Source organism: Hylaeus volcanicus, chromosome 5 (assembly GCF_026283585.1).
Source record: "Hylaeus volcanicus isolate JK05 chromosome 5, UHH_iyHylVolc1.0_haploid, whole genome shotgun sequence".
NCBI classification, from domain to species: domain Eukaryota; kingdom Metazoa; phylum Arthropoda; class Insecta; order Hymenoptera; family Colletidae; genus Hylaeus; species Hylaeus volcanicus.
The window spans coordinates 27528646-27554460 of record NC_071980.1 but is presented as its reverse complement, the minus strand read 5'-3'; the positions used below and the strand labels follow the sequence as shown (position 1 = coordinate 27554460).

General features: G+C 36.3%; 2 protein-coding genes across 13 annotated transcripts; one reads left to right on the top strand and one right to left on the bottom strand.

The window, feature by feature from the left end:
- The first annotated feature begins 377 nt into the window (after positions 1 to 377).
- On the top strand, positions 378 to 16589 carry LOC128876513 (uncharacterized). 11 transcript variants are annotated; one of them, XM_054122953.1, is made up of 14 exons: positions 378 to 1462; positions 3103 to 3145; positions 9777 to 9927; positions 10009 to 10222; positions 10531 to 10626; positions 10944 to 11181; positions 11255 to 11556; positions 11627 to 13274; positions 13343 to 13629; positions 13699 to 13804; positions 13886 to 14228; positions 14306 to 14546; positions 14622 to 15493; positions 15757 to 16589. In XM_054122953.1, the coding sequence occupies exons 1-14, from the start codon at positions 1457 to 1459 to the stop codon at positions 15926 to 15928; spliced, it is 4719 nt and encodes a 1572-aa protein (XP_053978928.1). In that variant the 5' UTR covers positions 378 to 1456; the 3' UTR covers positions 15929 to 16589. The 11 variants fall into 11 exon arrangements, with proteins under 11 accessions (XP_053978928.1, XP_053978923.1, XP_053978922.1 ...); XM_054122948.1 differs by lacking the exons at positions 378 to 1462; positions 3103 to 3145 and adding exons at positions 4087 to 4631; positions 6056 to 6669; XM_054122947.1 differs by lacking the exons at positions 378 to 1462; positions 3103 to 3145 and adding exons at positions 4087 to 4647; positions 5996 to 6669.
- LOC128876518 (activin receptor type-2B) lies at positions 16175 to 25755 on the bottom strand. 2 transcript variants are annotated; one of them, XM_054122966.1, is made up of 9 exons: positions 24412 to 25755; positions 23460 to 23650; positions 23176 to 23353; positions 22962 to 23116; positions 22481 to 22860; positions 22215 to 22401; positions 22016 to 22153; positions 21812 to 21943; positions 16175 to 21749 (listed from the first exon to the last, which is right to left on the bottom strand). In XM_054122966.1, exons 1-9 carry the CDS (start codon positions 24458 to 24460, stop codon positions 21564 to 21566), a joined length of 1596 nt encoding a protein of 531 aa, XP_053978941.1. In that variant the 5' UTR covers positions 24461 to 25755; the 3' UTR covers positions 16175 to 21563. The 2 variants fall into 2 exon arrangements, with proteins under 2 accessions (XP_053978941.1, XP_053978942.1); XM_054122967.1 differs by having other exon boundaries at positions 22977 to 23116; positions 24412 to 25753.
- Between the last annotated feature and the right edge of the window lie 60 nt (positions 25756 to 25815).

The window sequence follows — 25815 nt, the reverse complement described above, 5'->3', positions numbered from 1 at the left end:
TGAGTAACGAGTACACGAACGAGTGTTGTCATCGTAACATCTAACGTATCGCAAACCAGTAGAATGTGTCACATATTTTTCTACCATCGCATCGCTGTGTACAATTCTTGCATACGTGTGCATCGTTTATATACAATGAATTGTATGGAAGATTTATATTTTTATAAAAAGTATTTATTTTGTATCTAACAAGATAAGCTAATAAAATATTGTTCTGGTACAAAGTTGATTTGCAACCTTGTAAACAAAAATCAAATCCTCAGAAGGATTGAATCGAATGCTACGCAATAGATAAAGAAATAGAAGAAAGATATCTAGGCATCAATGTCTGAATTGAGAACCACTGACACTATTTATTTAAATTTCAATTTTTTTGTAATGGAAAGGAAAATTCTAGAATAAAAGTTCTAGAAAATGAAGAGCGGGTTGCGCAACAAATCGTGCGCACGAAGGTGCTCGTTACGATTAATTTTGAATCTCATTACTGTCTACGTTTACATTTAAATCAAGACTTGACTAATTCGAACGATTTTTGTCTATGCAATTAATTTGTTCACCTTAAACTCAACAGCGTCTAAGTATTCCTATTTCGTCATCGCACAAATCTACTTCTTGAACATGCTTATTATTATACGTAAAATTTTCTTCGATGAACGTCTAGAATAAGGTTGCTGCTTTTATTAGGGTACTTACTATTGCTCTCATGTTCAGTCATGCTTCAAGCTTAAGGTACAGGTCACGCGAACAAGTAACAACCTTTCCGTCCACGGATATCAAAGCGTAGAAAATCAATATAAGGCAAAGTCGGTTTGCAATCGCGGCACGATCTTTCATTCTCCTTGAGAAATCGTATCGTGCCACGAGAATCATTCCTTGTTTACTGTTATCGTCGAATGATTGCTCATACGCGTGTAACACCATTGGCAGTCGGTCCGACAAAGGGGATTTGTAGAAAAATTTGAACCGAAAGTGTGAAAGAGAGAAAAGCGTGGATCAGTTGTTCGATCATCGTCGGCTGGAGAGGGTGCACGGACATGCGCAGCGTAACTTTAAAACGTTAAGGGATGGCCAGGCCACCAACAGTTCCTTATCGTCGCGCCCTTCGCGTGGATTCGAACGACGACGAGTTGGGGCGTTAGTCCTTAAAATTGCACGCACGCGAAGAGAAGCTAAGGAGCGAGGAACGGAAACATCCCCTTTCGTCGTGAACGACCAGTAGGATTCGGGAGCATGCGCGTCGCCAGCTAGACAGGGGTTGTTGCAGTCAGGGAGGGGCTCTCTTCGGCAGAGTGACTCAGAATATGCATTCCTGAAAGTTCGTCTTCGTGATTTTTTAAAAAGTGTCATGCGTATAGTTCGCAAACGTACGGTGTTACTTTAACGATACTACGCGCGATGTCATAATTCGCAGTGGTGTTGAGTGTTACGTGGATCGACTGTCAGCTGTCCCTTCACCATGAACGTGAGTACTTCGACCGTCTCTAATATCGACTCGTTTTCTAACACCTAGTGCGTGGGCGTTCCTCTATTTCATCGCGTTAACACGATCAGCGACAGGAATGCGGTGTCGCTGGCTCGTAGAACTAATAACCATCGAGATATTTTCGATTTTTCCTCTTTCTTAACGCATTTCCTAAGCCATAGTTGAACCTAATACGTCATTGACCTCTGTAACACGCAAAATCGATGCGAAGGTTACGTCTAATCGAGAACCTTCGCATTTCGTATCGTGTTCACTGCAAACATTGACGTTCGAAGAAATCTTAGTTTATTACGGTATATCGTATCGTTTGCCGGAACGGTAACGTTTTCCCAGAACGATTCCCCTAATTAATAGATGTTTGTATCGATGCGTAGAGATGGCGATAACGATTCATTTCCAAAGCCCATACAGCGGATGATAATCGTATCGAGGATGATTCATCTTGCTCTTATTTAGACGCGAACTCTTATTGGGATCCAGTGACCTTGTTCCTCGAAGCACTCGAGGTTTTGTGTGTGTCTGCAAATTAACTCGAGAATCCGCTCCCAGCTGCATATACATGTATTATCGTTGCAAAGCTAATTGCAGTCGGACGCCTATATTCGTTCGCTGAGGTTTATATGGATATACCCACAGAAAAAGAAAGAATGGAACAAAGCCATGTGGGCCGTAGAAAGAAAAACGCGTTTCGGCATTGCAACAGAGAAACCCACATACCCAACAAACTCTTATGGCGCACGTTGCTCGGCTAATAAACCCTTCGAGACACGATACGTAGAATACGTAGATTTGGGGACATTTAAAAAACTTCTAAGATATAAATAATGATTTTTCACTTCATCCAGTCTTTATCACAAATTTCTTGGAATGAAATATATAACGTTAAACCATATATCTTTTTTAAGCTTCATGTTTAGTATCGTGCTATTTTCTTCTATAAATAATAACCATATATACGTACATCCTTTCGCTGAGAATTCTGTTCTCTAACGTATTTTTAAATTTGTAATTAGGATTGAAAGAGCTGATGTCTTAATGAAAGTAATAAAGTTGCAAATGAGTCGCGACTTCATAATTAAACCCTCCAATTATATCTTACGTGCATCGTATACTCAACTTCAATGTCACGTTTGACGTACGACAATTCTCCTTTGATCGTTATTCAAATCTCATCTCTTTTCTTCTCTATCTTAAACGCATCAATTTCTTTCGGAGACACTTCGCATGCAGAAGTACGAAAATATCACTGCGTTTTATAACGCATTGAACACGAAACAGCTCGAGAATGCGAATGTCGCGTTGCAAAATAAACTCCGAGTCGAAAATAATTGAAAGCGCGTATCGAAAAGAAGTTATTTTTTCAAAACACTGCCAGATGAGGCATATCAGTTTTCTATGCAGCACGCCACATCGGTTTAAATATCAAGGGTGAAGTTGCATCACACGAACCCTCTAGCGCCTCGAATAGCGCTGAACTTTGAGATAGGATATTTTATAATACGAAAATCCGGATGTGTCACAATGCAGTAAAAAAAAAAAATATTCAGTAGTATCCCCTATTTCCTAACGTTACTTGGCAATGCTCTGACCAACGGAATTAATAACTCGATATTTTTCAGGCCTTGGCGACAGATATTGTCTGCGGCAACGGGGAACGCATTGGTGAGTTCAGTTGCGCATACATTTCCGAGATTTATACCTCTCCCGACCTATTTATTAAAGTGCAGATCAATCTCCGAACGACGCAGCTCGGATACATCTTTTATTGAATATATTCTTTCTCTCGTACCACTCTGTATTTAGAATACCGTCTTCCTGACAATTTATATTTAATATACACTGCGTCTCTTGTATCTAATTTTGCGTTGTTAACTCGAGCTACGTTGCTGCGAATATTTTTGTTGTTCAACGACAGACTCGTGACTTTACCAATTCGTTATTATGCCTTTATAAGTATTCAAGGTAACTGCATTGTGGTTCTCAGGGGTATCCTTTGTCCGAAGTCATTTACAGAACGCTGTACAAAGAAAACCCTGTAATGCGATTGTGGCAAACGCGATTATTTCGGCCTCCTACTTCTGTCTGCTTGTTCGAACGGCTCCCTTTAAACTAAATCAATGTTACGTCGATTGTCCATTGTACTTTGCAACACGAGAACACTTTATAGCGTCGTCGATAGCTGCGTTTGTTAAATGCTTTCCAATTATAATGTCTAATACGTACAATTCTTCGTTACTCGTACCGTACGCATATCGATTCGACGAGTTTTTTTTATATTTAGACCAATCTGATCCCGCATCCATGATCTACACTCGTTGATGCGTTATATCCCCTCCCCCTTTCTCTCTTCGATCCGTTCCGCAAGAAGTAACGCGCGACTTCTGAATTTAAAGGCTATAGTTAAAATTTCTATACAAGTCTTCATATACGGCGTCGTAAAATTTATGTATCTACGAGGATAACGAGCACCGAACTGTACAGTCTTATTTCATTTATTTGTTTATTAAATCGTGAAGTTCAGCGGCTTACGAGTCACTTTGACCCGTATGGTCCATCTAGCGTCGATTCGATCGCAACTCGTCCATTACGACTCGTACCCCTCTCTACGAGCCTCGATCGAAAAAAAACTGATCGATTAGGGCTCGAAATTGGCCCCTGTTCGTAAGAGCTTCGATATCAAACACGGCGTATGCATTCAATGAGCCGCCAGTGGAGCTGCTCTCTATTCTGGCCGAGGCAGAGCGGGTATTTATTAATAGAGATTAAACTCCGCGTCGTGTCGTGCCGTGTGCAAACGCTCTCCCGCGCAGGACGCGCGCTGTTAGGGCAGTCTGACTCAGACTGCGGTCCAGAAACTGATTCCGCCAAAATAAACGTGGAAAAATCGCGCGGCTATCGGTCAATGTGCCTATTATCGTTGAACGGATAAAGCAAATCTGTCCAGGCTAAGTTCGAGGAGCAATTGTGTCAACGTGTCAACCGTCGCGTTGCGTTGGTCACGTCGAAGGGAAAATTACCGCGTGATCGTGTCCAGTGATCCGCCAGTGAACGAACCAATTCCAGAGTTAACGAGTTCGCGAACATCCGGTGCACCGATGACATTTTTGTGCCGTGTTTGTGTACGTTCACGTGGAAAGGTTCTCCCTTTGTGAGTTACTATACAGGTCCGCCCCGTTTTCGATCGATGAATCGCCATCGAGCCTGGTGTATCGGCTTACGGAGGAATTGTTTCGAGACTTTTTGAATCCCACTCAATGTTCGATCGTATGTAGCTCTTACGAGAGAATTAATTCCGTTTCAACGCGTCGTTACGTCCATATCCTTTATTGCAAAGTACGACGGGTTCGTTAAGCGCGCACTTACTGCAACGAGCCACGTTTACCTGTGCATTGTTTACCATATCGCCGGCGAGATAAATCGTTCGACCTTATCGACATTCGGTAGACTATCAATGGATAAACATGTTGTTGCATGCGTAGCTCGCTTTCTCCGACTTGCAGTGACGTATTCGTAGGCAGAAGAACCCTCGTAATACTTCGAAAACTCGTTTAGGCCATTTCGTAATCATCGATTTTAATTTATAATGCACTTTGAATAATAAAGTATTTGCGATTTTTTTATGTAATAGATAGAATCTATTATATATTATTAAATACTATCCATAAATAGTATGATTCAATGTTGGAACAATTTTCATCTTCTCCCCGTATCTGAACGCGTTAATCGGCCCGACGAACCCTCGTTATCTTAACGTTCGATTAACTGGAAACAATTGCTTCGCCACTTGTTGCAATTTAGGCGGTTGAGCGCGTTTGCTGATGTAACGGCTACTATTACTATTGTCACGTAGAATATTAGACCGACGCCAAAAATATACCCTGCTATTGTCTCCCTTCCTCTCAAATCTTCCGTATCGTTGATAAACCAGCATTTCCCAGCCGACTGATTACGATTAGCGTGAATCATTTTCGTATATTCGACTTACTGATACTGCACTCCTCGTCGTTATCAGTATACGGAATAGCGACTTCCAGTCCGATAGTGATTGAGACTCTTGACGTTTAGGTGTTTAACCACTTTAACTGCTGGATAGTTATTTAAAAAATTAGACGTAATACTCAAACGGCGAGGTAAATGTATCGATATAGTCTTGAACTATAAAACTCTTCATTCCAGTCATTATCATATCAATGGACAAGCGAGCTCATTTATACAATCAAATCAAAGTTATTTATAATTTCTCGAAAGTTCAATCTCTGCAATCATGATAATTTCTTTTAATGTTCGATCCTACGTTTTCACATCTTATCGTTGAGGTTATGTCTCAAAGTCGCCTCACATAACCATACGACCCTAAAAATCGATGAGCAATTCGTAACACGTGTGTTCAAGTCTACAGCAGTTAAACGGTTAAAGACTTCCATGCTTGAGGGGTCTGCAGATAAACGTCGTTTCTCCGACCAGTAAAAACTGAAACGTGGGTTCGATCACAATGGTACGTCTTCATTGTAGGGGGGCGTAGATCGTAAGGCAAAGTACTGTGTGTGTTGTAAACAAAGGGATCTTTGAAAGGTGTCATCGGCTGGAATACAGAGGAGTAATCGACGCTGTTTCACGCGTGTTTCGTTCGTCAAAGTGCAAACGTGCAAACGTCTTTCATGTGCGAGAGCATCGCGAGAGACGAGAGTGACGGACGCGGGAATTTCTCTCGTCCGTGATGTAACTTTGAAGTGGTAAATGTACACCAGAAGCTGACTGAAATAATGAAAAGTGAACACTTTTAAACGATGGACGAGCTAGATTTAGCGTGTTTGACTTTGGACGATTGTTAAAACTTTGTGTGACCTTTTTTTGTTCGATTTTTCGCCTGTTAGTTTCGAACTGTGAAACGTACGTTTTTAGAGATTATTCGTCGAACGTTTTTTTATAGTTGTCCACCGTGCAAGCGTTACTACTATGTTGTAACGTAATAGGATAACAAAACGCTGAACATTGACAAATGATGATAGTGCTTTTGTTGTGCGTCATCATGAAAATAGCCGAGTTCTCTGTGGGCCGTACGAGCCCACCATTGCAAGCCCCTGCACGACCGCCTCATCTTTACTGCGGCAAACGCAAGAGACAGGAACGAAAATATTACAGAAGGCCCAATGAGAAGTGCAATTGCTTTCTATACAATCGTAAGGGTACACAATGAATATGCTTTATGCCTGTGACGAATATCTAACACCGTATTGTGCTCCAGAAACTAATCTCGATCTTTGTCGCGCAGTAGAAAATAGTCATTTGTCAGATACGTACAGTTTGGGGAGAAAGAATCTGTTGGTGCTATTTTACGTACCTTTACTTGATTCAAAAACGAGTTCTAATAAGGTTATAGTTTTAGTTCAATTTTTTTCGACGTGTATTTATTCTTCTCCTTTTTCTGTACTCGTTAACCTTGCTTGTCTCTAATCACATTGATAGTCAGCTTTAGGAGAGCTTGCGTATTATTCCGCTCAAGGATGTGCTTATTACCAATTACTAATAGACGTTGAAGGGGAGATACGGGAAGCCAAAGGTAGTTACATGGTAGTTTCAAGCGGAAACATTGGTAAAGTTTTCAGGCTCGTTTATAAATAAAATAGGTTTCTTAATTAAAGGCGATTAGAATTAGACAACTTCCGGGAAGTAGACAAAATGAAAATTGCTCAATATAAAAAAATATTAAAGTTCTATGTAATAAATTCGTCTATACATATACATATACTTATGATTAGTGAGTTTAGGCGTTGCACAATAAGGCTAACTGGAATTCCCAAATGACTCAAAATTCCTCAACCTAATGCGCTGTCAACGATAAGGCGTATAGACAAGATTTAAAGTCTACTCGTCCCTTGCCAGATACGAGAAGCTGATAAGACACGTACGCCACAAGGGTGAGCACGAGAAAAAGGGCCCACCAGACCCTCTGTTTCTCCTGGCCAAATTTTCTTCTTTTAAGACCTAGCTTCTTTAAAATTAAAAACGTTAATTTCGTAACCATTCTTCAGCCAGTTAAAAAATAAATTTGACGAGAGAATGAACAGCTTTCTGAAAAAAAAAAAACTTTGAACTTCCTAGAACTCTCGACGAAATAAAAACGGACAGAACTGCTGCAACGATCCACTATTTTAGGTAACGACTCCGTGGGAGTGTTTTACACGTGGATACTCGAGAAATATTTACGCGACATCTGCAGAAACGCTGAAATTCTTAGAAACGTGGACAAGCAGTTTACACCGCATACTTTCGCCGCGATTCTTCGTGCATCGTTTATGGAACGAGACAATCGATCCCCAGCTCCTTGGAATTTAAAAAAAAAAAAAAAAAACAGAAACGAAGAAAGAACTCGCTCTTCGTGGAAACGTCAACTTCTTTCCGAACTGAATAAAACCGTGCACGTTTAACTTGTCCCGTCGGAAAATCGCTGAGCGTAAACGGCGAGCCAACCAAACAAACCGGTTCGTTTGGCACGAAGTATTCGTGGATTATATTTCGCTGCTTCACGCGTAAAATTTTCGTCGAGTCGCGAAATTTGGCTCTTCAATTCCTTCCACGCTTCCCTTCTTCTACGCTTTGCTAAAATTATCCGATGCCCTCGACACTGCAAACGAAATACCCTGAACAATTTTTCCAACGACGAGAAAAGCTACGATATGCCTAACCAAGAATGAGCGAGATCTTTGTTGATGTTATTCTGTTTACATCATTTGTTTTTCATTTTTAAGCAGTACAACGCGTATTAAAAGAACCCTATGTCAAGGACTAAGTAACGTATTGGTTATCGATCTTAAAAACACAGACGTAAATATAATCTTGAGTATCCTGAAAGAAGAAATCTTCTCTCCAGCGTGTCGTTGTCGTAACCTTAATTCAAGCATGTTGTATCCGATTTCCTTTTGCCCACCCTTTACCACTGGATCGGCAATGCTCATGCGCCGCATGAACAATCGTATTCCATAGGTGCAGTTAAAATGAATTTCTAACCATGAGTGACGGGAGGAGTGTCGCCATATGGTCGCGAGCATGAGTGTTTTCGGTTAAAATTTATCAAATGTAAATATTTTCCGTAGAACAAATCCCAAGCGACCGTGGCGATGCGATGGAAAAGAATTTTTCGAGGTAGGCTTGACAACTCGTGTTCAAAATATGAATATTCATTTATCTATTCAATGACAAGGAGTCATTGTTTATAACAAAGGAATCGAACGCTATCGTATAATTAAATCTATATCCGTGCAATAGTTTATCAGCTTATTAAACGTGTAATAAAATAAAATTGTGAGAACGAACCACGTTAAGTACTCGCAATACTCCAAATGGTTTCATCGTGTTGTAAAATGATAAATGATCGAGTGATCCATACTTTTCGCACGTGGTTAAAATCCTGACGAAATTGTGCGTGTTTAAAAAGACGATCCAAGTCTTTTCATTGGATGGTCTTTCGGAGGATGCGTTTGGAGATAATTCTGCGTTGCACGTTTGTTTTTCGATATCGTCGATTGTCCAATCTAAAATTAACATGTTTCGATCGATTAATTAATTATTTATTACGTGACAACTAACCTTAAACACGCCCTCTTAAGAGTGTGTGGTGACGCGCAGCCTTGATCATTCCCGATACGGAACACGGGCGCACTTGCTCAAATACGTCCGCCATAACCTCAGTGTGACGTCATTGGCTGACAATTCTACTGATTCTACTTTATCGTGAACATTCTATGGTGCACGGGAGAGGTGGAGAACACTGACATCCTTATCACTAGATTATTAAACTATGTAAATCGATGATTCCTCTTCTACGGTGCTACTGAAATGTCATTATTGTTATTCGTGCGTTGTCACGACACATTGCCACTGTGCGCGCGTTACATCAATAGAATGGTTGTCATGTAGGGTCATACTCCTTGTAACAATGACTCCAACAATATCATTGTAAAATACAGCGTGTCGTTTCACGAGATTCTTTGCAATAAACGCAAGACGTTGTGAAACCTCGATATATATATCAATCCGACATGAAATATGATCGCCTCATAAATATTGTAAATATGCTCCACTTTGATCCAAACACGTAATTCTTGCAAGTAGAATAGGTACCTTCGTATAATACGAAGTTTACAATGTTACAATGCCAAAACTTGCAAACATGTTTGCAAAACTTCGAGAATGCTCTGTGTATGTAAAAGATAACCTGCTCTTTATTTATTTACCTTTTTTATTAAGTAAAAAATTCATCAATTGCTGATCATTGTTATATAATGTGTTTTAGGTGCTGGCAAAGGGGCTGCAGTGATGGAAGATCCACAAACACCAGGATCTGATTGCAATTCTAATCCTGCAACAGATTCTATACAACATAATTTAATTAGTTCTGAATTTGTACAGGACAATGTGGAGTATCAGTGGTTCATTGATTACGGGTAAATTTTCAGTGAATTATGATAGTTGTGGTAGAACCTTGGTGAATGTAATATTGATATTTTATGCATATAAAATTCTAGCTACCGAGATGGAGGATTACATGTTCATCCAAGTGTATTGTCCTCGCTCTCTGCTTCGTATTCTCGGGAAGATTTGGGTTACTATGATGATCTTTCTCGTAACTTGGATGCTAACTTGGCAGAAATTGATATGGAAAGTTTTCAAACAGCAGACATTCATACATTGCTTACAGCATTGCCAGTTATGTGCACAGACCCAGTTCAGCATTCAGAGGTAAATATCACAAGAGTGTTCCTATATTTATCATTAATTTATAATTTATTTTGATAGCAAATATTCACATTTTTATGTGTTAAATAATATCATTGTTAGACACATTACTTTTATCATGGATCATTTACAAGCAAGCATTGACAAATTGGGATGAATCTTGTTTAGAAAGTATCCTACTCCCGTTGATACTATTGATACTATTAATTGATTAATTTCTTGTCATTATAGTATAAAAAATTCCCTGTTTCTTCAATGCATTGTGTAAATAGTTTGTTCTAAATATAATCTGTATTCCGTTATCGCGGCAGTTTAACTATCAAAGGGAACGATATGCCAGTATATCTGGATCAGTTATGGAAAAGCTTGACATCGGTTCATCTATCAGCCCTCATACTAGCAGCCAGGTATGACAATGGCTGAAAGTGTTAAATTCCTTTTGTCCCAAGTTGAAAACATTGAGAAAGAATTTATATGGACTTGAGTTTTGCTTAAAATGAAAATAAAATTTGGTTGCAGTTCTTCTGCATGGCCAATGAAGGAAATGAATTTAAGCTGATTTATTTCTGCAATAAACATAAAAGATGTTACAAACATTTAAGCTAATAAGACGAGTTCTGCCAATTAAACAATGCATGGAGATAAGCTCTGCTAGTTCTGCAAAATGCATGATAGATAATTTACAAACAAATAAATTATAATAACGATATATCTTGATTCAAAGGGAGAAGATTCAGCCTGTTCAACGGCGGACACAATTTCCATATGCAAGTCATCGTTGCTCTTTTCTCCTTTGAAAGAGACACCCGTGCTACCACCGGGGGGTAGCTACAGTGTTGACTCTCTGGACTGCGAAGATATGTTGCTTACGTGCCAAGTGAACAATAAAAACAACTATACTATCGCTTTCGAGGGTAGTATCACGATGTACTCGGATGGTTCTCAAGACTTCGAAAATCAAGGTACATAAGCGAATGATTCTCGGGTATACGGTATAGCAAACAAATATAATATTGTTGGCAATTCTATTTACAGAGAAACAAAAAAATTATGAAGCAGCAGAAACATATTATAATAGAAATACAGACTTGAAAAATGCGTTAAATTTATCGATGGCATGTTCTGATTCTAAAATATATACTACATGGAGCAATCTAAAACATTCTTCTATGAACAAAATTATGACTCGTCACCCTTCAGGCAATAATAACACTATACCAGAATTTTTACAAGGTGTAGGAAACATTATGTCTGGAATAACGAAGAGAAGTCAGAGTTTGCCAGACCTAACTAAAGCTACTCAGTTACAACACCTTAATCTACCTCTTAATTTTTCTGTAAGTCTTGAAATAAATGTTCTATTCTTGCAGTATAATTTATACTAAACTTTTATATTTTTTTAAATAGGTCGATTCCGCTGAATCAAACAATCATGCACAACAGCTACAGAGTTCTGGATCCGTGATGAGTCGATCTATAAATGAAGACAGTTCCGACAGCGGCGAACATAATTCAACGGGAAAGAAACTCCAAAACTTGAGCCTTGTTAAATTATTTATGAAACAAAAGAGTATGAGTGCAGAAGGAATGAGTCTCACTTTAGATCAATCGGATTCTGTTAGTGATAATGGATGGCCTACAAGCAATAGCGCTAGCGATAGTGGTACTAATACGAATACGAATACGCAAATACAACGGCAAAATATAAATAATACCTCGAAGTGTCAAGTCCCAGAAAGTGACTTTTCTATTAATTGGGTTAAAGGTCATCACAATAATCAAGAAGTAGTAAATCAGAAAGACAGTTGTAATGACATTCCAAAACATTCATCGGTAATCAGTGAACAAAAGGATCAGATGATACTATCAGCGTCTGTAGAAGAATTATCAGAAAGCATGTCTAAATCGGATCTAACACATGATAATGATAATGTCCAAAACAGTTTCGATGTCATTCCTAATACATTTGACCATCAGCGGAAAGTTGCGTGGATTCGATCATTAGAAAAGAACTATCCAGTTTGCAAGACAACGGGTATTCAAGCAATAGCCGAAACAGAGGATAATGGAGTTCAAACGTCTCTAGTATTTACGCCAACCGAAGATAAAGAAAATCCATCATTGAAAGAAACAATTGTTAACAAAAAGCCAGTTTACGTCGTATATCCAAATTATGCATTACCCGATTTATCATTTCTTAATCTCAAAGACGCAAAGTTGAATAACGTAGCCTTAAAACCGCAATGCTTCGGGAAAAATAAAACGAATTGGAAACATACTGGTAGATCTGGTGGTAGACCATTCTCCTGTACCGATATAGATGCATTGCGCCAACGTGGATTTTCTCACGTTAAAGACTGGGAGTCGTTGACATTCCTTTTGCCTACCGAGTACAAGAGAATTTTGCACGATGTGCCAGAAGTCTCGCGGCATATCAATATTAACAAAGAAACGAAAAAGCCTCTGTTTTGTTTATCGCCCCCGATGCGTCATAAAGCTCGTCCTATGAGTGACATCATATCAAATAACACATCCTCCACTAGTAGCACCGCGACACAGCCGTCATCTGGATATCGAGGTTCTTCTACGATATTAACCGATTCTTCGACGAACCAGCAAACGTCGAACAATGCAACCAATCCATTATATCTTTACCGTTACGATAGTATTAGTTCTGAGGCCAGTTTAGTAAGTAATGATAAAAAGGTCCATAGACAAGTTAGCAAGACGAAGACAAGCTGCCCGTCTCTTCCAAAACGATCGATCTCGTTACCACATGGAGATCGCGAATCGGACTTTAGTAACGGAAAAGTGCCACCAAGACCACCTTTACCCAGAAGTATTTTAAGAAAGAATAAGGTTTCTGCGAGCAAAAGATACAGCATGTTTGAAATGGGAGATGTAGAAGAAATAGAGGATCAATCTCCCGAAGCGAATAAACGAATGTCTTTGCAAGAACCATATTACATGAACAATGATCTGCAATTATTGTGTCGTGGAAGAATTATTGATTCGGAAAAAGACGTCGATGAAACGGAAGAAAGATATCATACAGGTAAATAATCGCTCAGCATCTATTTTGCTATCTTTTAAAGCTTAGTCATATTTTCTTGGATTTTATAGAGAGAGTAAATGAAACAGCTAGTATGGGAGACATAGAGACTGAAAATTTGGAAAATAGTGAGGATGATGTAAAACAGTTGGAAGAATATTTGAAACGTAGCGGTTTCTCATCGCAGAGTAGCGACGGAGATACAGATGATCATGATGTTAAATTACGGTCATATGTAAGAAAGTTTCTAGCTCTCAGGATGAACAAAGATGTTACCAAAACTCCCGATATGATAGAATCACAGAAAAAGACTGTCAGTTTTGCTGTAAACCAAAGGAAAAAACACTTAGATAATAAGGTAATTTGAAGCATAAGTTCCACGTTAGTTTTCGTATTAAATTGTATATTATATAAACCTTCATTTCAGCCCAATAACTTAAACGCAAACGAGCAAATTAAAAATTGTGCCGTCACGGAAGAAAGGGGGGATGCGAGTCCTGAACCTAAAGTATTAGATTTAGACGAGAAGAGAAGTAATATATTACAAATTCTTACATTTTTTTTTTTAAATAACTGTGTTAACAGTCTTTTAACACGCGTACATAAATTTTCAGAGATGATATTGTCGGCAAATAAAGCAGTGGATTCATTATTAAAATATTGGAACGGCGAGTCTAACCATAGTAGACAAAATTACAGTGATAAAAATGAATGTGCTCAAATCTGTCTTAGTAATTTATGTCCGGCTTTGTATGCCATCATGTCGGATGGATTGAAACCACACTTGAATTCTACATTTGGACCAATAACGAATAGCGTGTGGCAGGTGGTCGAAGCATCTTCTCAACAAGGTCCACTTACCAAGACGTTGAACGAATTAGTACAAAAAATTAATGGCGAAGATGTTATTACGGAAGGAATGTTGAAATTCCATGCATTTGTATTTGGTTTATTAAAGTAAGTTGACGTGGTGTCATGATATTTGTGACATATGTATGATTACATGATAATTATACTTTCCGTTCTTTTTTCAGTTTAAGAGCTTTAGACGCGTGGTTTGCATACTTGTGTACAAGGGAATCCATCTTAAGAAAACATTACAATACTAACAGTTTATTCGTAGGAGCTTTAGCCAATGCAAATGCACGAGAAGTTGTCGACGCCCTCTTGTACATTCTAAATCCTCTTGCGTTTTGCCCATTTCAGCTTGATCTTTTGTATCAGTATCGGCAGCTTCATAATAGTTTCGGGAATTTAAATAATCATAATATAAACGTGAGTATCATTAGAATATTCCAAATATTCGTCGTTGCAGCTTTTGTTACTAAATATCATCGTATAAATTTACAGACCGTAAACTTCAGGAACGTTGATATTCCTCCGAAGGAACATCATTTTGATAAAGCGGACGTTTGTGCAATGGTTTCTAGTCCAAGAAAAGTACGTCCAAGATCTTGCGTCGCTTATAGCAACTACGACGATAAGTCTGGCGGTGCGCACAAGCCAGACATGGAAATTGTAAAGAAACGTTTAAGCAATCCTATAGGTTCGAAAGTATTCCGCGCTCTCGATAAACTGGCTTCCGAAGATTCTGAAGATTATACCGATAGTTTAGAACATTCGCCGCTAAATCGCGCAGCGAATAAGCATCATCCTGTATCTATAAAATCTCATAGTCCAGAAACTAAAACTGACGACGAAGACAATATACCTGGAGAAGTGAAATTTAGAAAGCTTCAAGAAAAATGGGAGCTAATGGGTGGAAAGGAGGATACGAAGACCCAACCAGTAATGCCGTCGCCTTTATCGCCAACCAGAACGCCTACGAGTTTAGGAAAATCTAAAATACCTAGGCTCCTTACGTCACCAGTAAAGCAGTTGAGCGCAATATCGGGAACCGCTAAGAATACAAAATCTCCTGTTTCGGGAATTCCATCTTTGAAGAAACCTGTTCTATTTTCGACGGCGAAAACTGTACCAAAAAAATCTGTAGAATTAAGAAGCAAAGAAGTAACAAAGCGTACTAGCAGAGTGGATCAGGAGGTTGTAGGGACGACGCGAACTCACTTGACGCGACCTAGCTCTCTACCTTACAAGTCGTATGGGGTAATGTCAAAAGAGAAGAACGTAGTATCCCCGCAGAGACGAGCAGCATCTACATCTTTACCACGACCAACTACCACCACCGCTACGAAAAATCCCCCCTCAAAGAAACCACTTAAGTAAGTACAGAGAAATTTTATTCTCATCAAGTGATTAAATCTCAATTTGTAGATTCTAGATGAAGTAGTAGTTGATAATTGTAGAATTCTGTATATTTCTTAAATTCATTATGCGTTTTAATTAGCTCTCGTAGAATCTACCATTCTTGTTTTTTAGTGCATTCAAATTTTTCGTTTATAGTTTTGTTGCTTAACGTTTCGTTGTTTCTTCTGTTTTCTTTTTATAGATTAGTAAAATAACAGTTCGCGAATCTCGATTCCAGAGAAGTTCGCACACTTACACACAGAAGTCCGTCAGATAACGGACATCTGGCGTTTGGAGAAGGTGAGAAGTTGAAAGTAATTCTCGAAGTAGATAATAAGTGGTTATTGTGCGCAAGAGGTGATCGTAAAGGCTTGGTACCGCGGATGTGTGTGTATAATATTCAGACTTAGCCCTACACTTCGTGTTGGTAAAGAGATAATTTAAGTGAGACAAAGTTATATAAGACTTCGACAACCATGAAGATATTCGATGATATTGGGGATAAATGTGTACAGTGTATCAAAGGAGAGGCATAGAATTGTTTCTAAAGTATGGCATAGTAATTATCTGTAATTGTTTGAAGCTTCATTTATATCGAATTGCGATAGTATTATCACTCATAACGTCATCGGTAAGAAAATAGGTATCACTAGTCATAGGCATTCAAACCAGATTATATTTAATTAATTGAACATACACCTATTTATAACCAGAATGTACATATATACAGTAAAGTATGATGATAATAATGATAAAGACGAGAATGACATGTAATAACTTATAATTATTATGAATGTAACTGTGATCATAGTGTATAGGCGAGTAAGTTTATTAATGCGAATGTGCGATAACGTTGAATTTTATTTTTACCGTTGTAACTTATATTTTATTCGTATCTATTCCGTAACGTCGCACGTTTAACGAGTATCTCATTTAGTTTTACCTGGTGTATAAATTATTACATCGCGCGCTTGTGGTTCGCAACAACCACATTTTTTTACTTGCTGCATGTATTCTTTAGTATGCGACGACATACTGTATAATCAAATAAAATCTAAAATTGTAATTGCATTTGTCCCTGTATATTTCCTGTAAGGCAACCTGTTTATTTAGGACACTAGAGAAGTACGAACAGAAAGTAAAGGCTTTCAATTATTTTATATGCAGCGAATAAAATCAGAAATAAAACAAAACCTGAAAGGAGTACTTATGTATTTGACGAGTATAATTTCCACTAATACAATTGGCAAATAAAAGAAAACGTGTTGGTCGATATATGTTTATACAATTACACCACATTTACTAAATATACTTTTTAAATATGTTCCCATTTCTAATAATACTTGGTAGACCAATGTTTCTTGCCCAGCTAACTAAAATAGTTATTATTTTATTTGTGTTCGACTGTGCATTTATGGATTATAGAAAAAATAAATCGATACTACAGAATAATCACAATGATATGATAAATGGTAATTTGTTTTCATTTCGAACGTATTAGTACTGATATTTTCTAAAACAAAGATGAAGTTATTATTACATGTTTGAATGTTAAAAAATGTTACACTATTTTTTCAAGCACCGCTTTTTTTATTCCCTCTTTTATAATGTTAATGTCTATGATCGATACTATAATCATTTTATATTCTGAGGAACTTTCTGTAATCAACACACCTTTCATATAATTCTATGAAAAAGATGATTTGCTAGAATTAGTACATTTTATTCGTAGCGTAAAGTAACGTTTCTGCGCACTCGTTTTATAAAAATTTCTCAGGCCATTGTTACAAAAATTTGTTATCAATTAATATAATTTTGAAAACAGTTACATCCAATGTGCGTAGGAACATTCTATTGCTATGAGTCACATTACTTTTAAACGATAATTAAGAAATTACTTGTTTCTTTAATAATCTTATCTCTAAATTACATCTTACTAAATTTTTATTTACAGTTCTTTTTCTCATTATGTTAGACTAGATGCAGACAGGGCATATCTGGTTAGTCTATACTATAATACAATGTAATTAAAAGAGAATATGCGATTAAACAAAGGTTTATAAAAAATTACTATGTAATCAATTGCTCGAAATTGTCTATCGATAATGACGATAACAGTAGCGGAAATAGACAGTGATATCAAGTGACATAATATGTTACGTGTGATATCAAATTTACTATGAAACTGGAAGTATTTTGATACTTTAATGCTAAATTACAAAAGACATTCGCTGTATTTACAAACATGATTTGAACAGGTATTCTATATTTTACAAGATGAAGAATTTTTTGCAACTCGATATAATTAATTGATGAAAGTAGCATTTTTTTAAATTTTTGTAGTTTGTTCACAGAATTTCGTGTAAAGTTTGAAAATTGAAAGAATTATAATTCGAACGAAAATTATATAAGTATGTAATAACATCCAATTTTTAATCAAAATTTTCACTATACCTGCACTGTTGATATCAGTAAGAATTTGTATATGCTAAAACTCACAGATTACAATATTGATGTACATTAATATACAGTATATTATATGTGACTGGAATGCCATTATGGTACTGTCAATATTAAAACCTAACTTCCATATATACTGATGGGATATGATTTAGTATGAGACAAGCAATATAGCATGATACATTGTATGCATGTCTATGACTTGTATATCTATCTATGTATATACGATCAGCCATAGTGATTCTAGCAAGAGAAAGTAATCAACTCCAACACTAATTGAAATGCCTTTCAGGCAGGCATCTCGATTGGTGCTGATGTTAATGATTTTCTCGAGGTACCACGAATCCGTGAGGCAGACCGTACAAGGAGTTTCAAAATATTACCTCATCATTGCTCTCTATTGAATCCATACATGAGATCGTGAAATTGAAAAGATTTTGTTCTCTTTTATTGTAAACAAACACTTTATTCATATTTCAGTCTCACCTTAACAGACTGATATTTCTGTTAAATGCATTGCTTCCCAACTTTTCACACGAAGATTCTTTCGAATTACACAACAATTAGCAATGATGAGTTTAGAATATTCTTATTACATGAATTTTACAAATGAGATTTTCAACATATACAGTATATATATATATATATATATGAAATAATAAGATTTATAATGGAATTTTCTTAAAGGATGCAGTTGTCTGCTTTTTCGATATGTAAAAGTCCAAAAATCGTTTAAATCTAGATAGTGTTGCAATTAACCCATAATTAACTCTGATGTGCAAGATTGTGTAATCGACTATTTAAGGTAACTGTTAAATAAACTCTGTGCTCTATGGTTCTCCGATTGCTTAACATTATTATACTTATATTGCATTGTAAAGATGAATATCATACATAAAGATCTGCGTTTCTATAAAATAAACATAATATTACATGATCAATTATGGGTTAATTCACCATTTATAACATCATGTATTAAAGATTAATAGGTACACGTTACCGATTTCAATGTGTCTTACATAGCTAGAAATGAATATACAAAGATGAAGAAGCTCTAATGTGTGCATATATTATTAACCTTTTGGCACTGTTAAAGTCCAGTATCAAAGATAAAATAACTTGCTGTCCTTTACTTGCTCTGAGAAATTACAAGTGTATTATGGGCAATATTCGAAATAGACTTAGGCCTTAGTTATGTCATTACATTAATTCACGTAATTATTATCACAGCTTGCAGTACAATTGTACTCTCTTAAAAGAAATTTAGTATTTTGAAATCCAATGGCTTACTCATGCTTCAAATAAGATAAGTTCGTTATACTATTGTATTTAAATTATTTCTAATTTAAAGCAAATCTCTTTGTTATTGTTGCTCTAATTAAAGAAAAGTCAGAGCAAGTAAAGGGAATCACGTACTTAAATTGACTCATTGAAACCACATCTTAAATAAAACTGAGTTATCCGAAACGTGCATCTTGAATCGCCATGGTGTCTTTGCACTATGAGATTTAATTCAGAAAAAGTTGTATGTGATAAATTTTGAAATAAGCATGTCCAAACTAAATACCAACATTTCGTCGCTTTTTCTTACGGGAGGCTTTACTCGTGGACATGCCTGTTTTGGAGTATTATTATTGACTGCTCGACGAACGAATATTTAAATTGTAATCATTTTGAACTCATCTACATTCTGCAGTTATTTACCAGCTAAGGGTACTAATGCCATACTAACAGATATAATTCATTTCTTCTGAGTAAAATTACTACGGATACATGATTGGTTAAAGTATTTTGCAAATACTTTGAAAACTTATCCAGTCTGATGATACAGTCTTTAATATAAACAAGTTGGCAGGACAATGAAAACTGACATAAAATTTTACATTCTTAGAAGAATATTAAAACTTGTAGAAGCTATTATCAGAAAACATTAAACTTGTCAGCTCTTGTTAATTATCCAATATTAATTGGATTCAATTAATGTAAAATTATTTAAACTTTAATATATAAACTAAAAGTAAACAGACACTCTAAAAACGCTTTCGATCACCGACAAATTATATTATGTGAACTGTAGAAAGCTGGTTCAAACAAGATGCTCCGCTTCATTAAATATTTCTAATACATAAATAATATATAATAATCACGTATGTAAGGTCTTACATGTCCGTTGTATGTACACTGGATGCAAGACTTGTTTCAGGGTTAGATCATGTGTACACGAATTGGCGAATTATCTTCATTCACAAAATTGTATACGTCCGTAAAGAAACTAGCACAATTGAAGCAAAATGTAAAAGGAAGACTGTTACTTCACACGGTCAAATTTAATCCATGAACTTCTCTTACACAACACCAATTTTGATTTTTCGATATAAATCTTCGTAACGTACGATACTAAGAATCGATACAGGAAGTTACTATATTTATAAGATACGTATTCATTATAGATAAAAACATATTCCAATATGAATTTAATTTCAATATGTACTATTTTCCATTGCCAATTAAAGTGATGATTAAATAAAATTAGTTCATGGAGAACATCTTATTCCGTGAAGTAAGCTAGTCATCTTAAATACTATATATTACAAAATGCAAAATAATCGGAGTAGCTCATTTATTTCGCGCGAAATCCTAATAAATTCCTCATGGCTTCCAATCAGTTAACTCGACTGTTCCTACCAGGTACTTTGTATAAGGTTGTTGAGTCATCTTTGTAACAATTCACATATGATACGATTTTACAGATAAAAGTCTTTCATTGAAATTCACTTGGCTAGTGTTTTATCCATTTTGTTATCTCTGAACAATCATTGCATGGTTGCTAACATCAATGAGGAATGTAATCATTCCGTGTTTAGAAAAAAAAAAAGAAAGAGAAAACATAACGTATTACATACATATTCCATTCCATTTTATACACTAAAATGGAAGTAATTATAATATAAAATAAAGAGTATAAATTTCATTGTTCATATTTGTCAGTAATACTGCATGTACGAAAAACTTTTTAATTGTATTTTATTTTCCATTGGTAATCATGCGTAAAACGTAAATGTTTTCGAACATAAAAAATCTAGGAACCTTTAATAATAAAACTGTCTTTCGCGCTATTAATACTTAATTTATGACTAATTACTCATTTATACGATTTAATATTCTGTGTTAATGTTAATGAAGCTACTGATGGATAACAAACTGAATATTCGGTATGAAGCACTGATTACACAATGTAAACAACATTAATTATATACACGAAAACATCGTAAATATGAGAGGTTACGATAAGTGTTATAAGATCAATACCATATATCGTCTAATAAATAGAAATAATTAAAAAAACTGTCCTCGTAAAAATATTTTTACTTCGTACTTTATCTAATCCACAAATATGTTATATGATCGAGTTACGTTAATGTGAAATATAAAATTCTTACAAAAAAAGAGAAAGTTAAAAGCAAAGAATAATGATACAAAAAATGACATGCAATATTTCAACATTCCTCATTGATGTATACGTAAAAATTATGATACAGAAAATGGTTGTGCAATGTAACTAAAGCTATAATACACGTAGATTAACTACATACTAGATTCCTTAGTGGTGATAGTCTCGTTGGTATTATCAACTCTTATCAACGTCGACGAATTTAAAACAAGCGTCCTACTTAGTGTAGCAACTCTTTCCATCACACAAGAAGCTGAAAGACGCGCTTCTGCATCATGATCCCAACACTCTTCCATTGTATCACAAATTGATTGAAGTCCCTAATGATGAAGGAATTGATTAAAATTAGGTGTTCTCTTTGATACTTCGAGAATTTACTTACAGGGTGTTTACGCCATGTTTCTAAAATGAGCGGCCTTTCCTTCTTATGCACCACGCTCTCTTGCATATCTTCCAATGTTGGATGAAGACCAACTTCGTCCTCAAATGGTAATCTATACTCCCCGATTGGTCCCTAGAGTAGATAAAAACAATATAATGTAACAATCAACGACATATCTTAAAAAATACATAAATAAAAATTTACATCTTGCACGGTGCATCGCGAAGCTAACTCCCAAAGCACAAGCCCGCAAGCGTACATGTCAATACGTAAAAACGAGTCTCTCGTAAAATTAATTGCACCTTCTAAAACTTCTGGTGCCATATATCTTCTTGTTCCAACCTAAAAGCAGTCAAATGTTAATCAAGTTTAATATGTTACACGAAGCATACGATAAGCGTACCTGTCCATGTGTATCACCACAAGGTTTTCCAGGATGAAATATCAGTGCTAGACCAAAGTCTGCTATGCAGGCATTCATGTCAGCTTTAAGGAGAACATTTTTCGATTTAAAATCTCTGTGAGCAACAGCAGGTTTGTAACCATCCGCTTTATTGGCTGGAATTTCTTCGTGTAGGTGCATCAAACCTCTGTTAGAATTAGTCATTATTGTATTAGTACTAAATCCGAAATGTAAGAAATATTTTTAAAATACGCTTCAAGCGTTACCTTGCCATGGATTCTGCTATTCTACACATCTCAGGCCATGTAACAACATTTGCCTTTAAGTAATCGCATAGCGATCCTTTCTCATGGTACGCGGTAATCAACCAGAATTCAGCTTGTAAATTATCCCCTCTTTTTTCAACGCCTATAAAACGTAATATATCTTCGTGATCCATATGCGCTAGTTTGAAAATTTCTTGTTCAGTCTGCCAGGACTGTTTGTCCTGTATAGGAAACACTTTGACAGCGACAATTTCATTTTTCAATTGTGCTTTCCAAACTGCTCCAAAACGACCACGAGCTTTGATCTCCAAAAGCTGAATCGGACGCAGTCCCAAATTGGGAGATGGTTGCGGCAATGGAAGAGGCTCTAACGTGGGTACCTACGAAATTTACTTTGTGTTAGGATTATACGTCAAGCGTGGTTTACCGTACATGACCAAAACAAAAGATATAAAACGTTTAATAGTTTAACATTATGTACATATGTCTTCCAAACCTCGTTGAAATATCCCAACTTTCTACGTCGATAGCACCAATATAAAAATGGCAAAATAATAGCGAGAAGGAGCATGGGTATAGATATTGATAAAACGAGTGTTATTATTTGTTGTTCTGTGTTTGGAACAGGCTCCGATTCTAAAACATAAGAATAAGAATGTAGATTAATTATGTTATTATTTGTAATAAATGCATACCTCGTATAACAGAGGGTTGGATAGGTTTAGAAGAAGAAGTTGGGTGAGGATCCCATGTGAAATTCTGGTTACACATGTTGCCATCACAGCAACAGAAAAATAATTCCTTCTTCCTTTCTGCACTGTTCTCAATGCAATGTGGCCTATCATAGCAATCATTGCTGTCCAAAAAACATCCCTGAAATTTATGATAACAGCTTCTCAATAATGGAAGGATAAATTAGAAGGTAAATATTATAGATAGAGGCCTGATTGGTACAGCATAATACAAATACATCATATACCTTTAATTTAATTATAGATTTTTTTGTAGCATTATCAATCTGCCACAGTACATAACAGTGGTTTCTTTTCCCTGGGTCATGAGGACCACACTCTTCTTTTCCTGAGCATTCCTGCTGGGATTCTGTACATAAGGTTTCATTGTAAAATTCACAAACCGAGGAACCCTTGACATCGTGTCCTAAGGTAGGTCCTAAAATTGATAATTCTTTACAAATATCTAATATTAACAAATGACAGTTTGTGTTACAATACAGAAATGAAAAAATATCAACTATACAAATATATAAAATAATTTATTAAATTACCCTTTAAGGTACAATGAGTGGTACATGTTTAATGCTACTAACAGGAAATCAGTAACAGAGATATAAACACTATTCATAAATGTTATTAAATAAGTCACATGTAAACAAAAAAATCTGAAGTGCATATTTTATCATTCTATGTACATGTACAGAGTTGGATACAATTTCAATGTTGAGAATATTGCTTTAAAAATAATTTTAAAATCCATTTCATTTCTAAGCTCTAGAATAATATTTTGAATAATAGTACACAGTTTTTCATATTTGCATTGTAATAAATTCTCCAAATTCTACATTTTATTTATAACAAATCTGACAAAGTTGTAAAAGTCTATAAATAATCCATTGAAATTTGTACCATATCCAGAACAAAAAAGTGTATAAAAAACTTGTGTAAATTCGTTAATCGTACACGTTCAGGACAAACGTACAAACTATAGTTTTTCACATGCATATAGCGAGTATGTACGGTATGTAAACACAAAACAAAATATCGGTCCATCGAGTGCGGAGAATTTATTAACGGTTTGAAACGCATCGGTCACGGAAATAGCATCGCAATCTCCAGGAAGAATTTTCGCATCGTGCATGTAATTTACATCGCGGATGCAATTGTCGAACGGAAGATAATGGAACATGCAATTACCTAACAATCCTAGGATGAGATATGGCAGTATCGTCACGTATGCGGACATCGTGAACGGATCGCAAAAGCATACCAGAAATTTTAAAGTCTAGGTGCACGGTTGTTCGCGAGATGTGGCTACAGCGCCGGACTTTGGTGCGCAAGGTCCGGGGTTCGCGCTTAGCCGTCACATCTGGGTTATTTTCTACGTGATCCGCACCATCACGTGTGTGCCCCTGCCTCGCAAAATGCGCGTTTCAGGGCACCATGGTTCCCGTGGAGATCGAAATCGCGTCGAATCGAAGTAAAGGAGAAACGTAGGAATTCCCTCCTATTAGCTATTAAGCAAATTGTAGTAATTCATCCACCGACACATCTCTCTTCCTCACCCCTCCCACGTTCGTGCAGGAACACGGACACCATGGATTTATGTCATTTTTCACCATTCGTACACACCGATTCCAGCCACTTTTCGTCGATCACGATTATACCGACGAACGAACGATCTAGGTAGAACAGTTTGAGGACACTCGCGAGCCGATGGGTTTCGTAAGTTCGTGAAACTCGAACGAATTCGTCAAAGGACGTCCGAAACGCACGGGAGGATGGATCATAAACTAATGCGTCGCGATAGAACGACGACCTCGAAGCAAAACTGATCGCTGCGCTGCAACTTGTAGCGTTGTTGCTAAGCTTTGGATTGGGAATAAATGAAAAACAAGTGGGGAAAAACAAACGCATTTCTTTGTTATTGGGTATTAGTCAAAGTAGGAGTAACGTTTTGTAATACTATTCTTCAACTAACAAGAGAAACTGTAATATACAACTACGTATGTAGCTTGAGATAGGATCAAAACAATTGGTGTGCTAGAATCTCAGTAATAAATAGATTCAATAGAAGCTGTTTGTGTACAATAATTATAGTTCTGTAATAAAACAACTACATAGAAACAATGGTGTGCTAGGCCCTCAGTAAATATAGATTTAATACGAGCTATATATGTTATTATTTGTATATAATAATTGTTATTTTTTGTGATATGTATAGAAGTATAGAGTCTTCTAACATTGTTATGCTTTTTGCACAATATCCAATCCTATACGATATCTATAATGTTAGTTCAATTCCTGATTTCATCATCTATTTATGAATATTTTATTTCCAAAAACATGACTGTGGCCGATATCCCTGGTAAATGGTTCAAATTCTTTATCGATTCAGAAGAGAATCTCTTTCACCGTCTTTTATTCCATTTGTCTTTTCGAATTGCTGTTTGATTTTTGTTTATTAATAAATAGCTTTCTGGTTGAACAATCGAAAATAAAATCACTTATATTCTGAACATATTTTTATTATAGTCTCAAGTGCTATATTTAACCTACTAGTGGCGCCATCGGTGGGAAAACGCCCAAGTTTGTAGTCAA

Bases quoted from the DNA above. Each gene is read 5' to 3' on its own strand.
- LOC128876513 (XM_054122948.1), top strand. From the start codon at position 6,483: ATGATGATAGTGCTTTTGTTGTGCGTCATCATGAAAATAGCCGAGTTC. The intron at 6,670-9,776 runs GTACACAATGAA...AATGTGTTTTAG, and splicing joins CTTTCTATACAATCGTAAGG to GTGCTGGCAAAGGGGCTGCA. The intron at 11,182-11,254 runs GTACATAAGCGA...TTCTATTTACAG, and splicing joins TCAAGACTTCGAAAATCAAG to AGAAACAAAAAAATTATGAA.
- LOC128876518 (XM_054122966.1), bottom strand. From the start codon at position 24,460: ATGTCCGCATACGTGACGATACTGCCATATCTCATCCTAGGATTGTTA. The intron at 23,117-23,175 runs GTATGCATTTAT...CTTATGTTTTAG, and splicing joins CCAACCCTCTGTTATACGAG to AATCGGAGCCTGTTCCAAAC. The intron at 22,154-22,214 runs GTACGCTTATCG...GACTGCTTTTAG, and splicing joins GTGGTGATACACATGGACAG to GTTGGAACAAGAAGATATAT.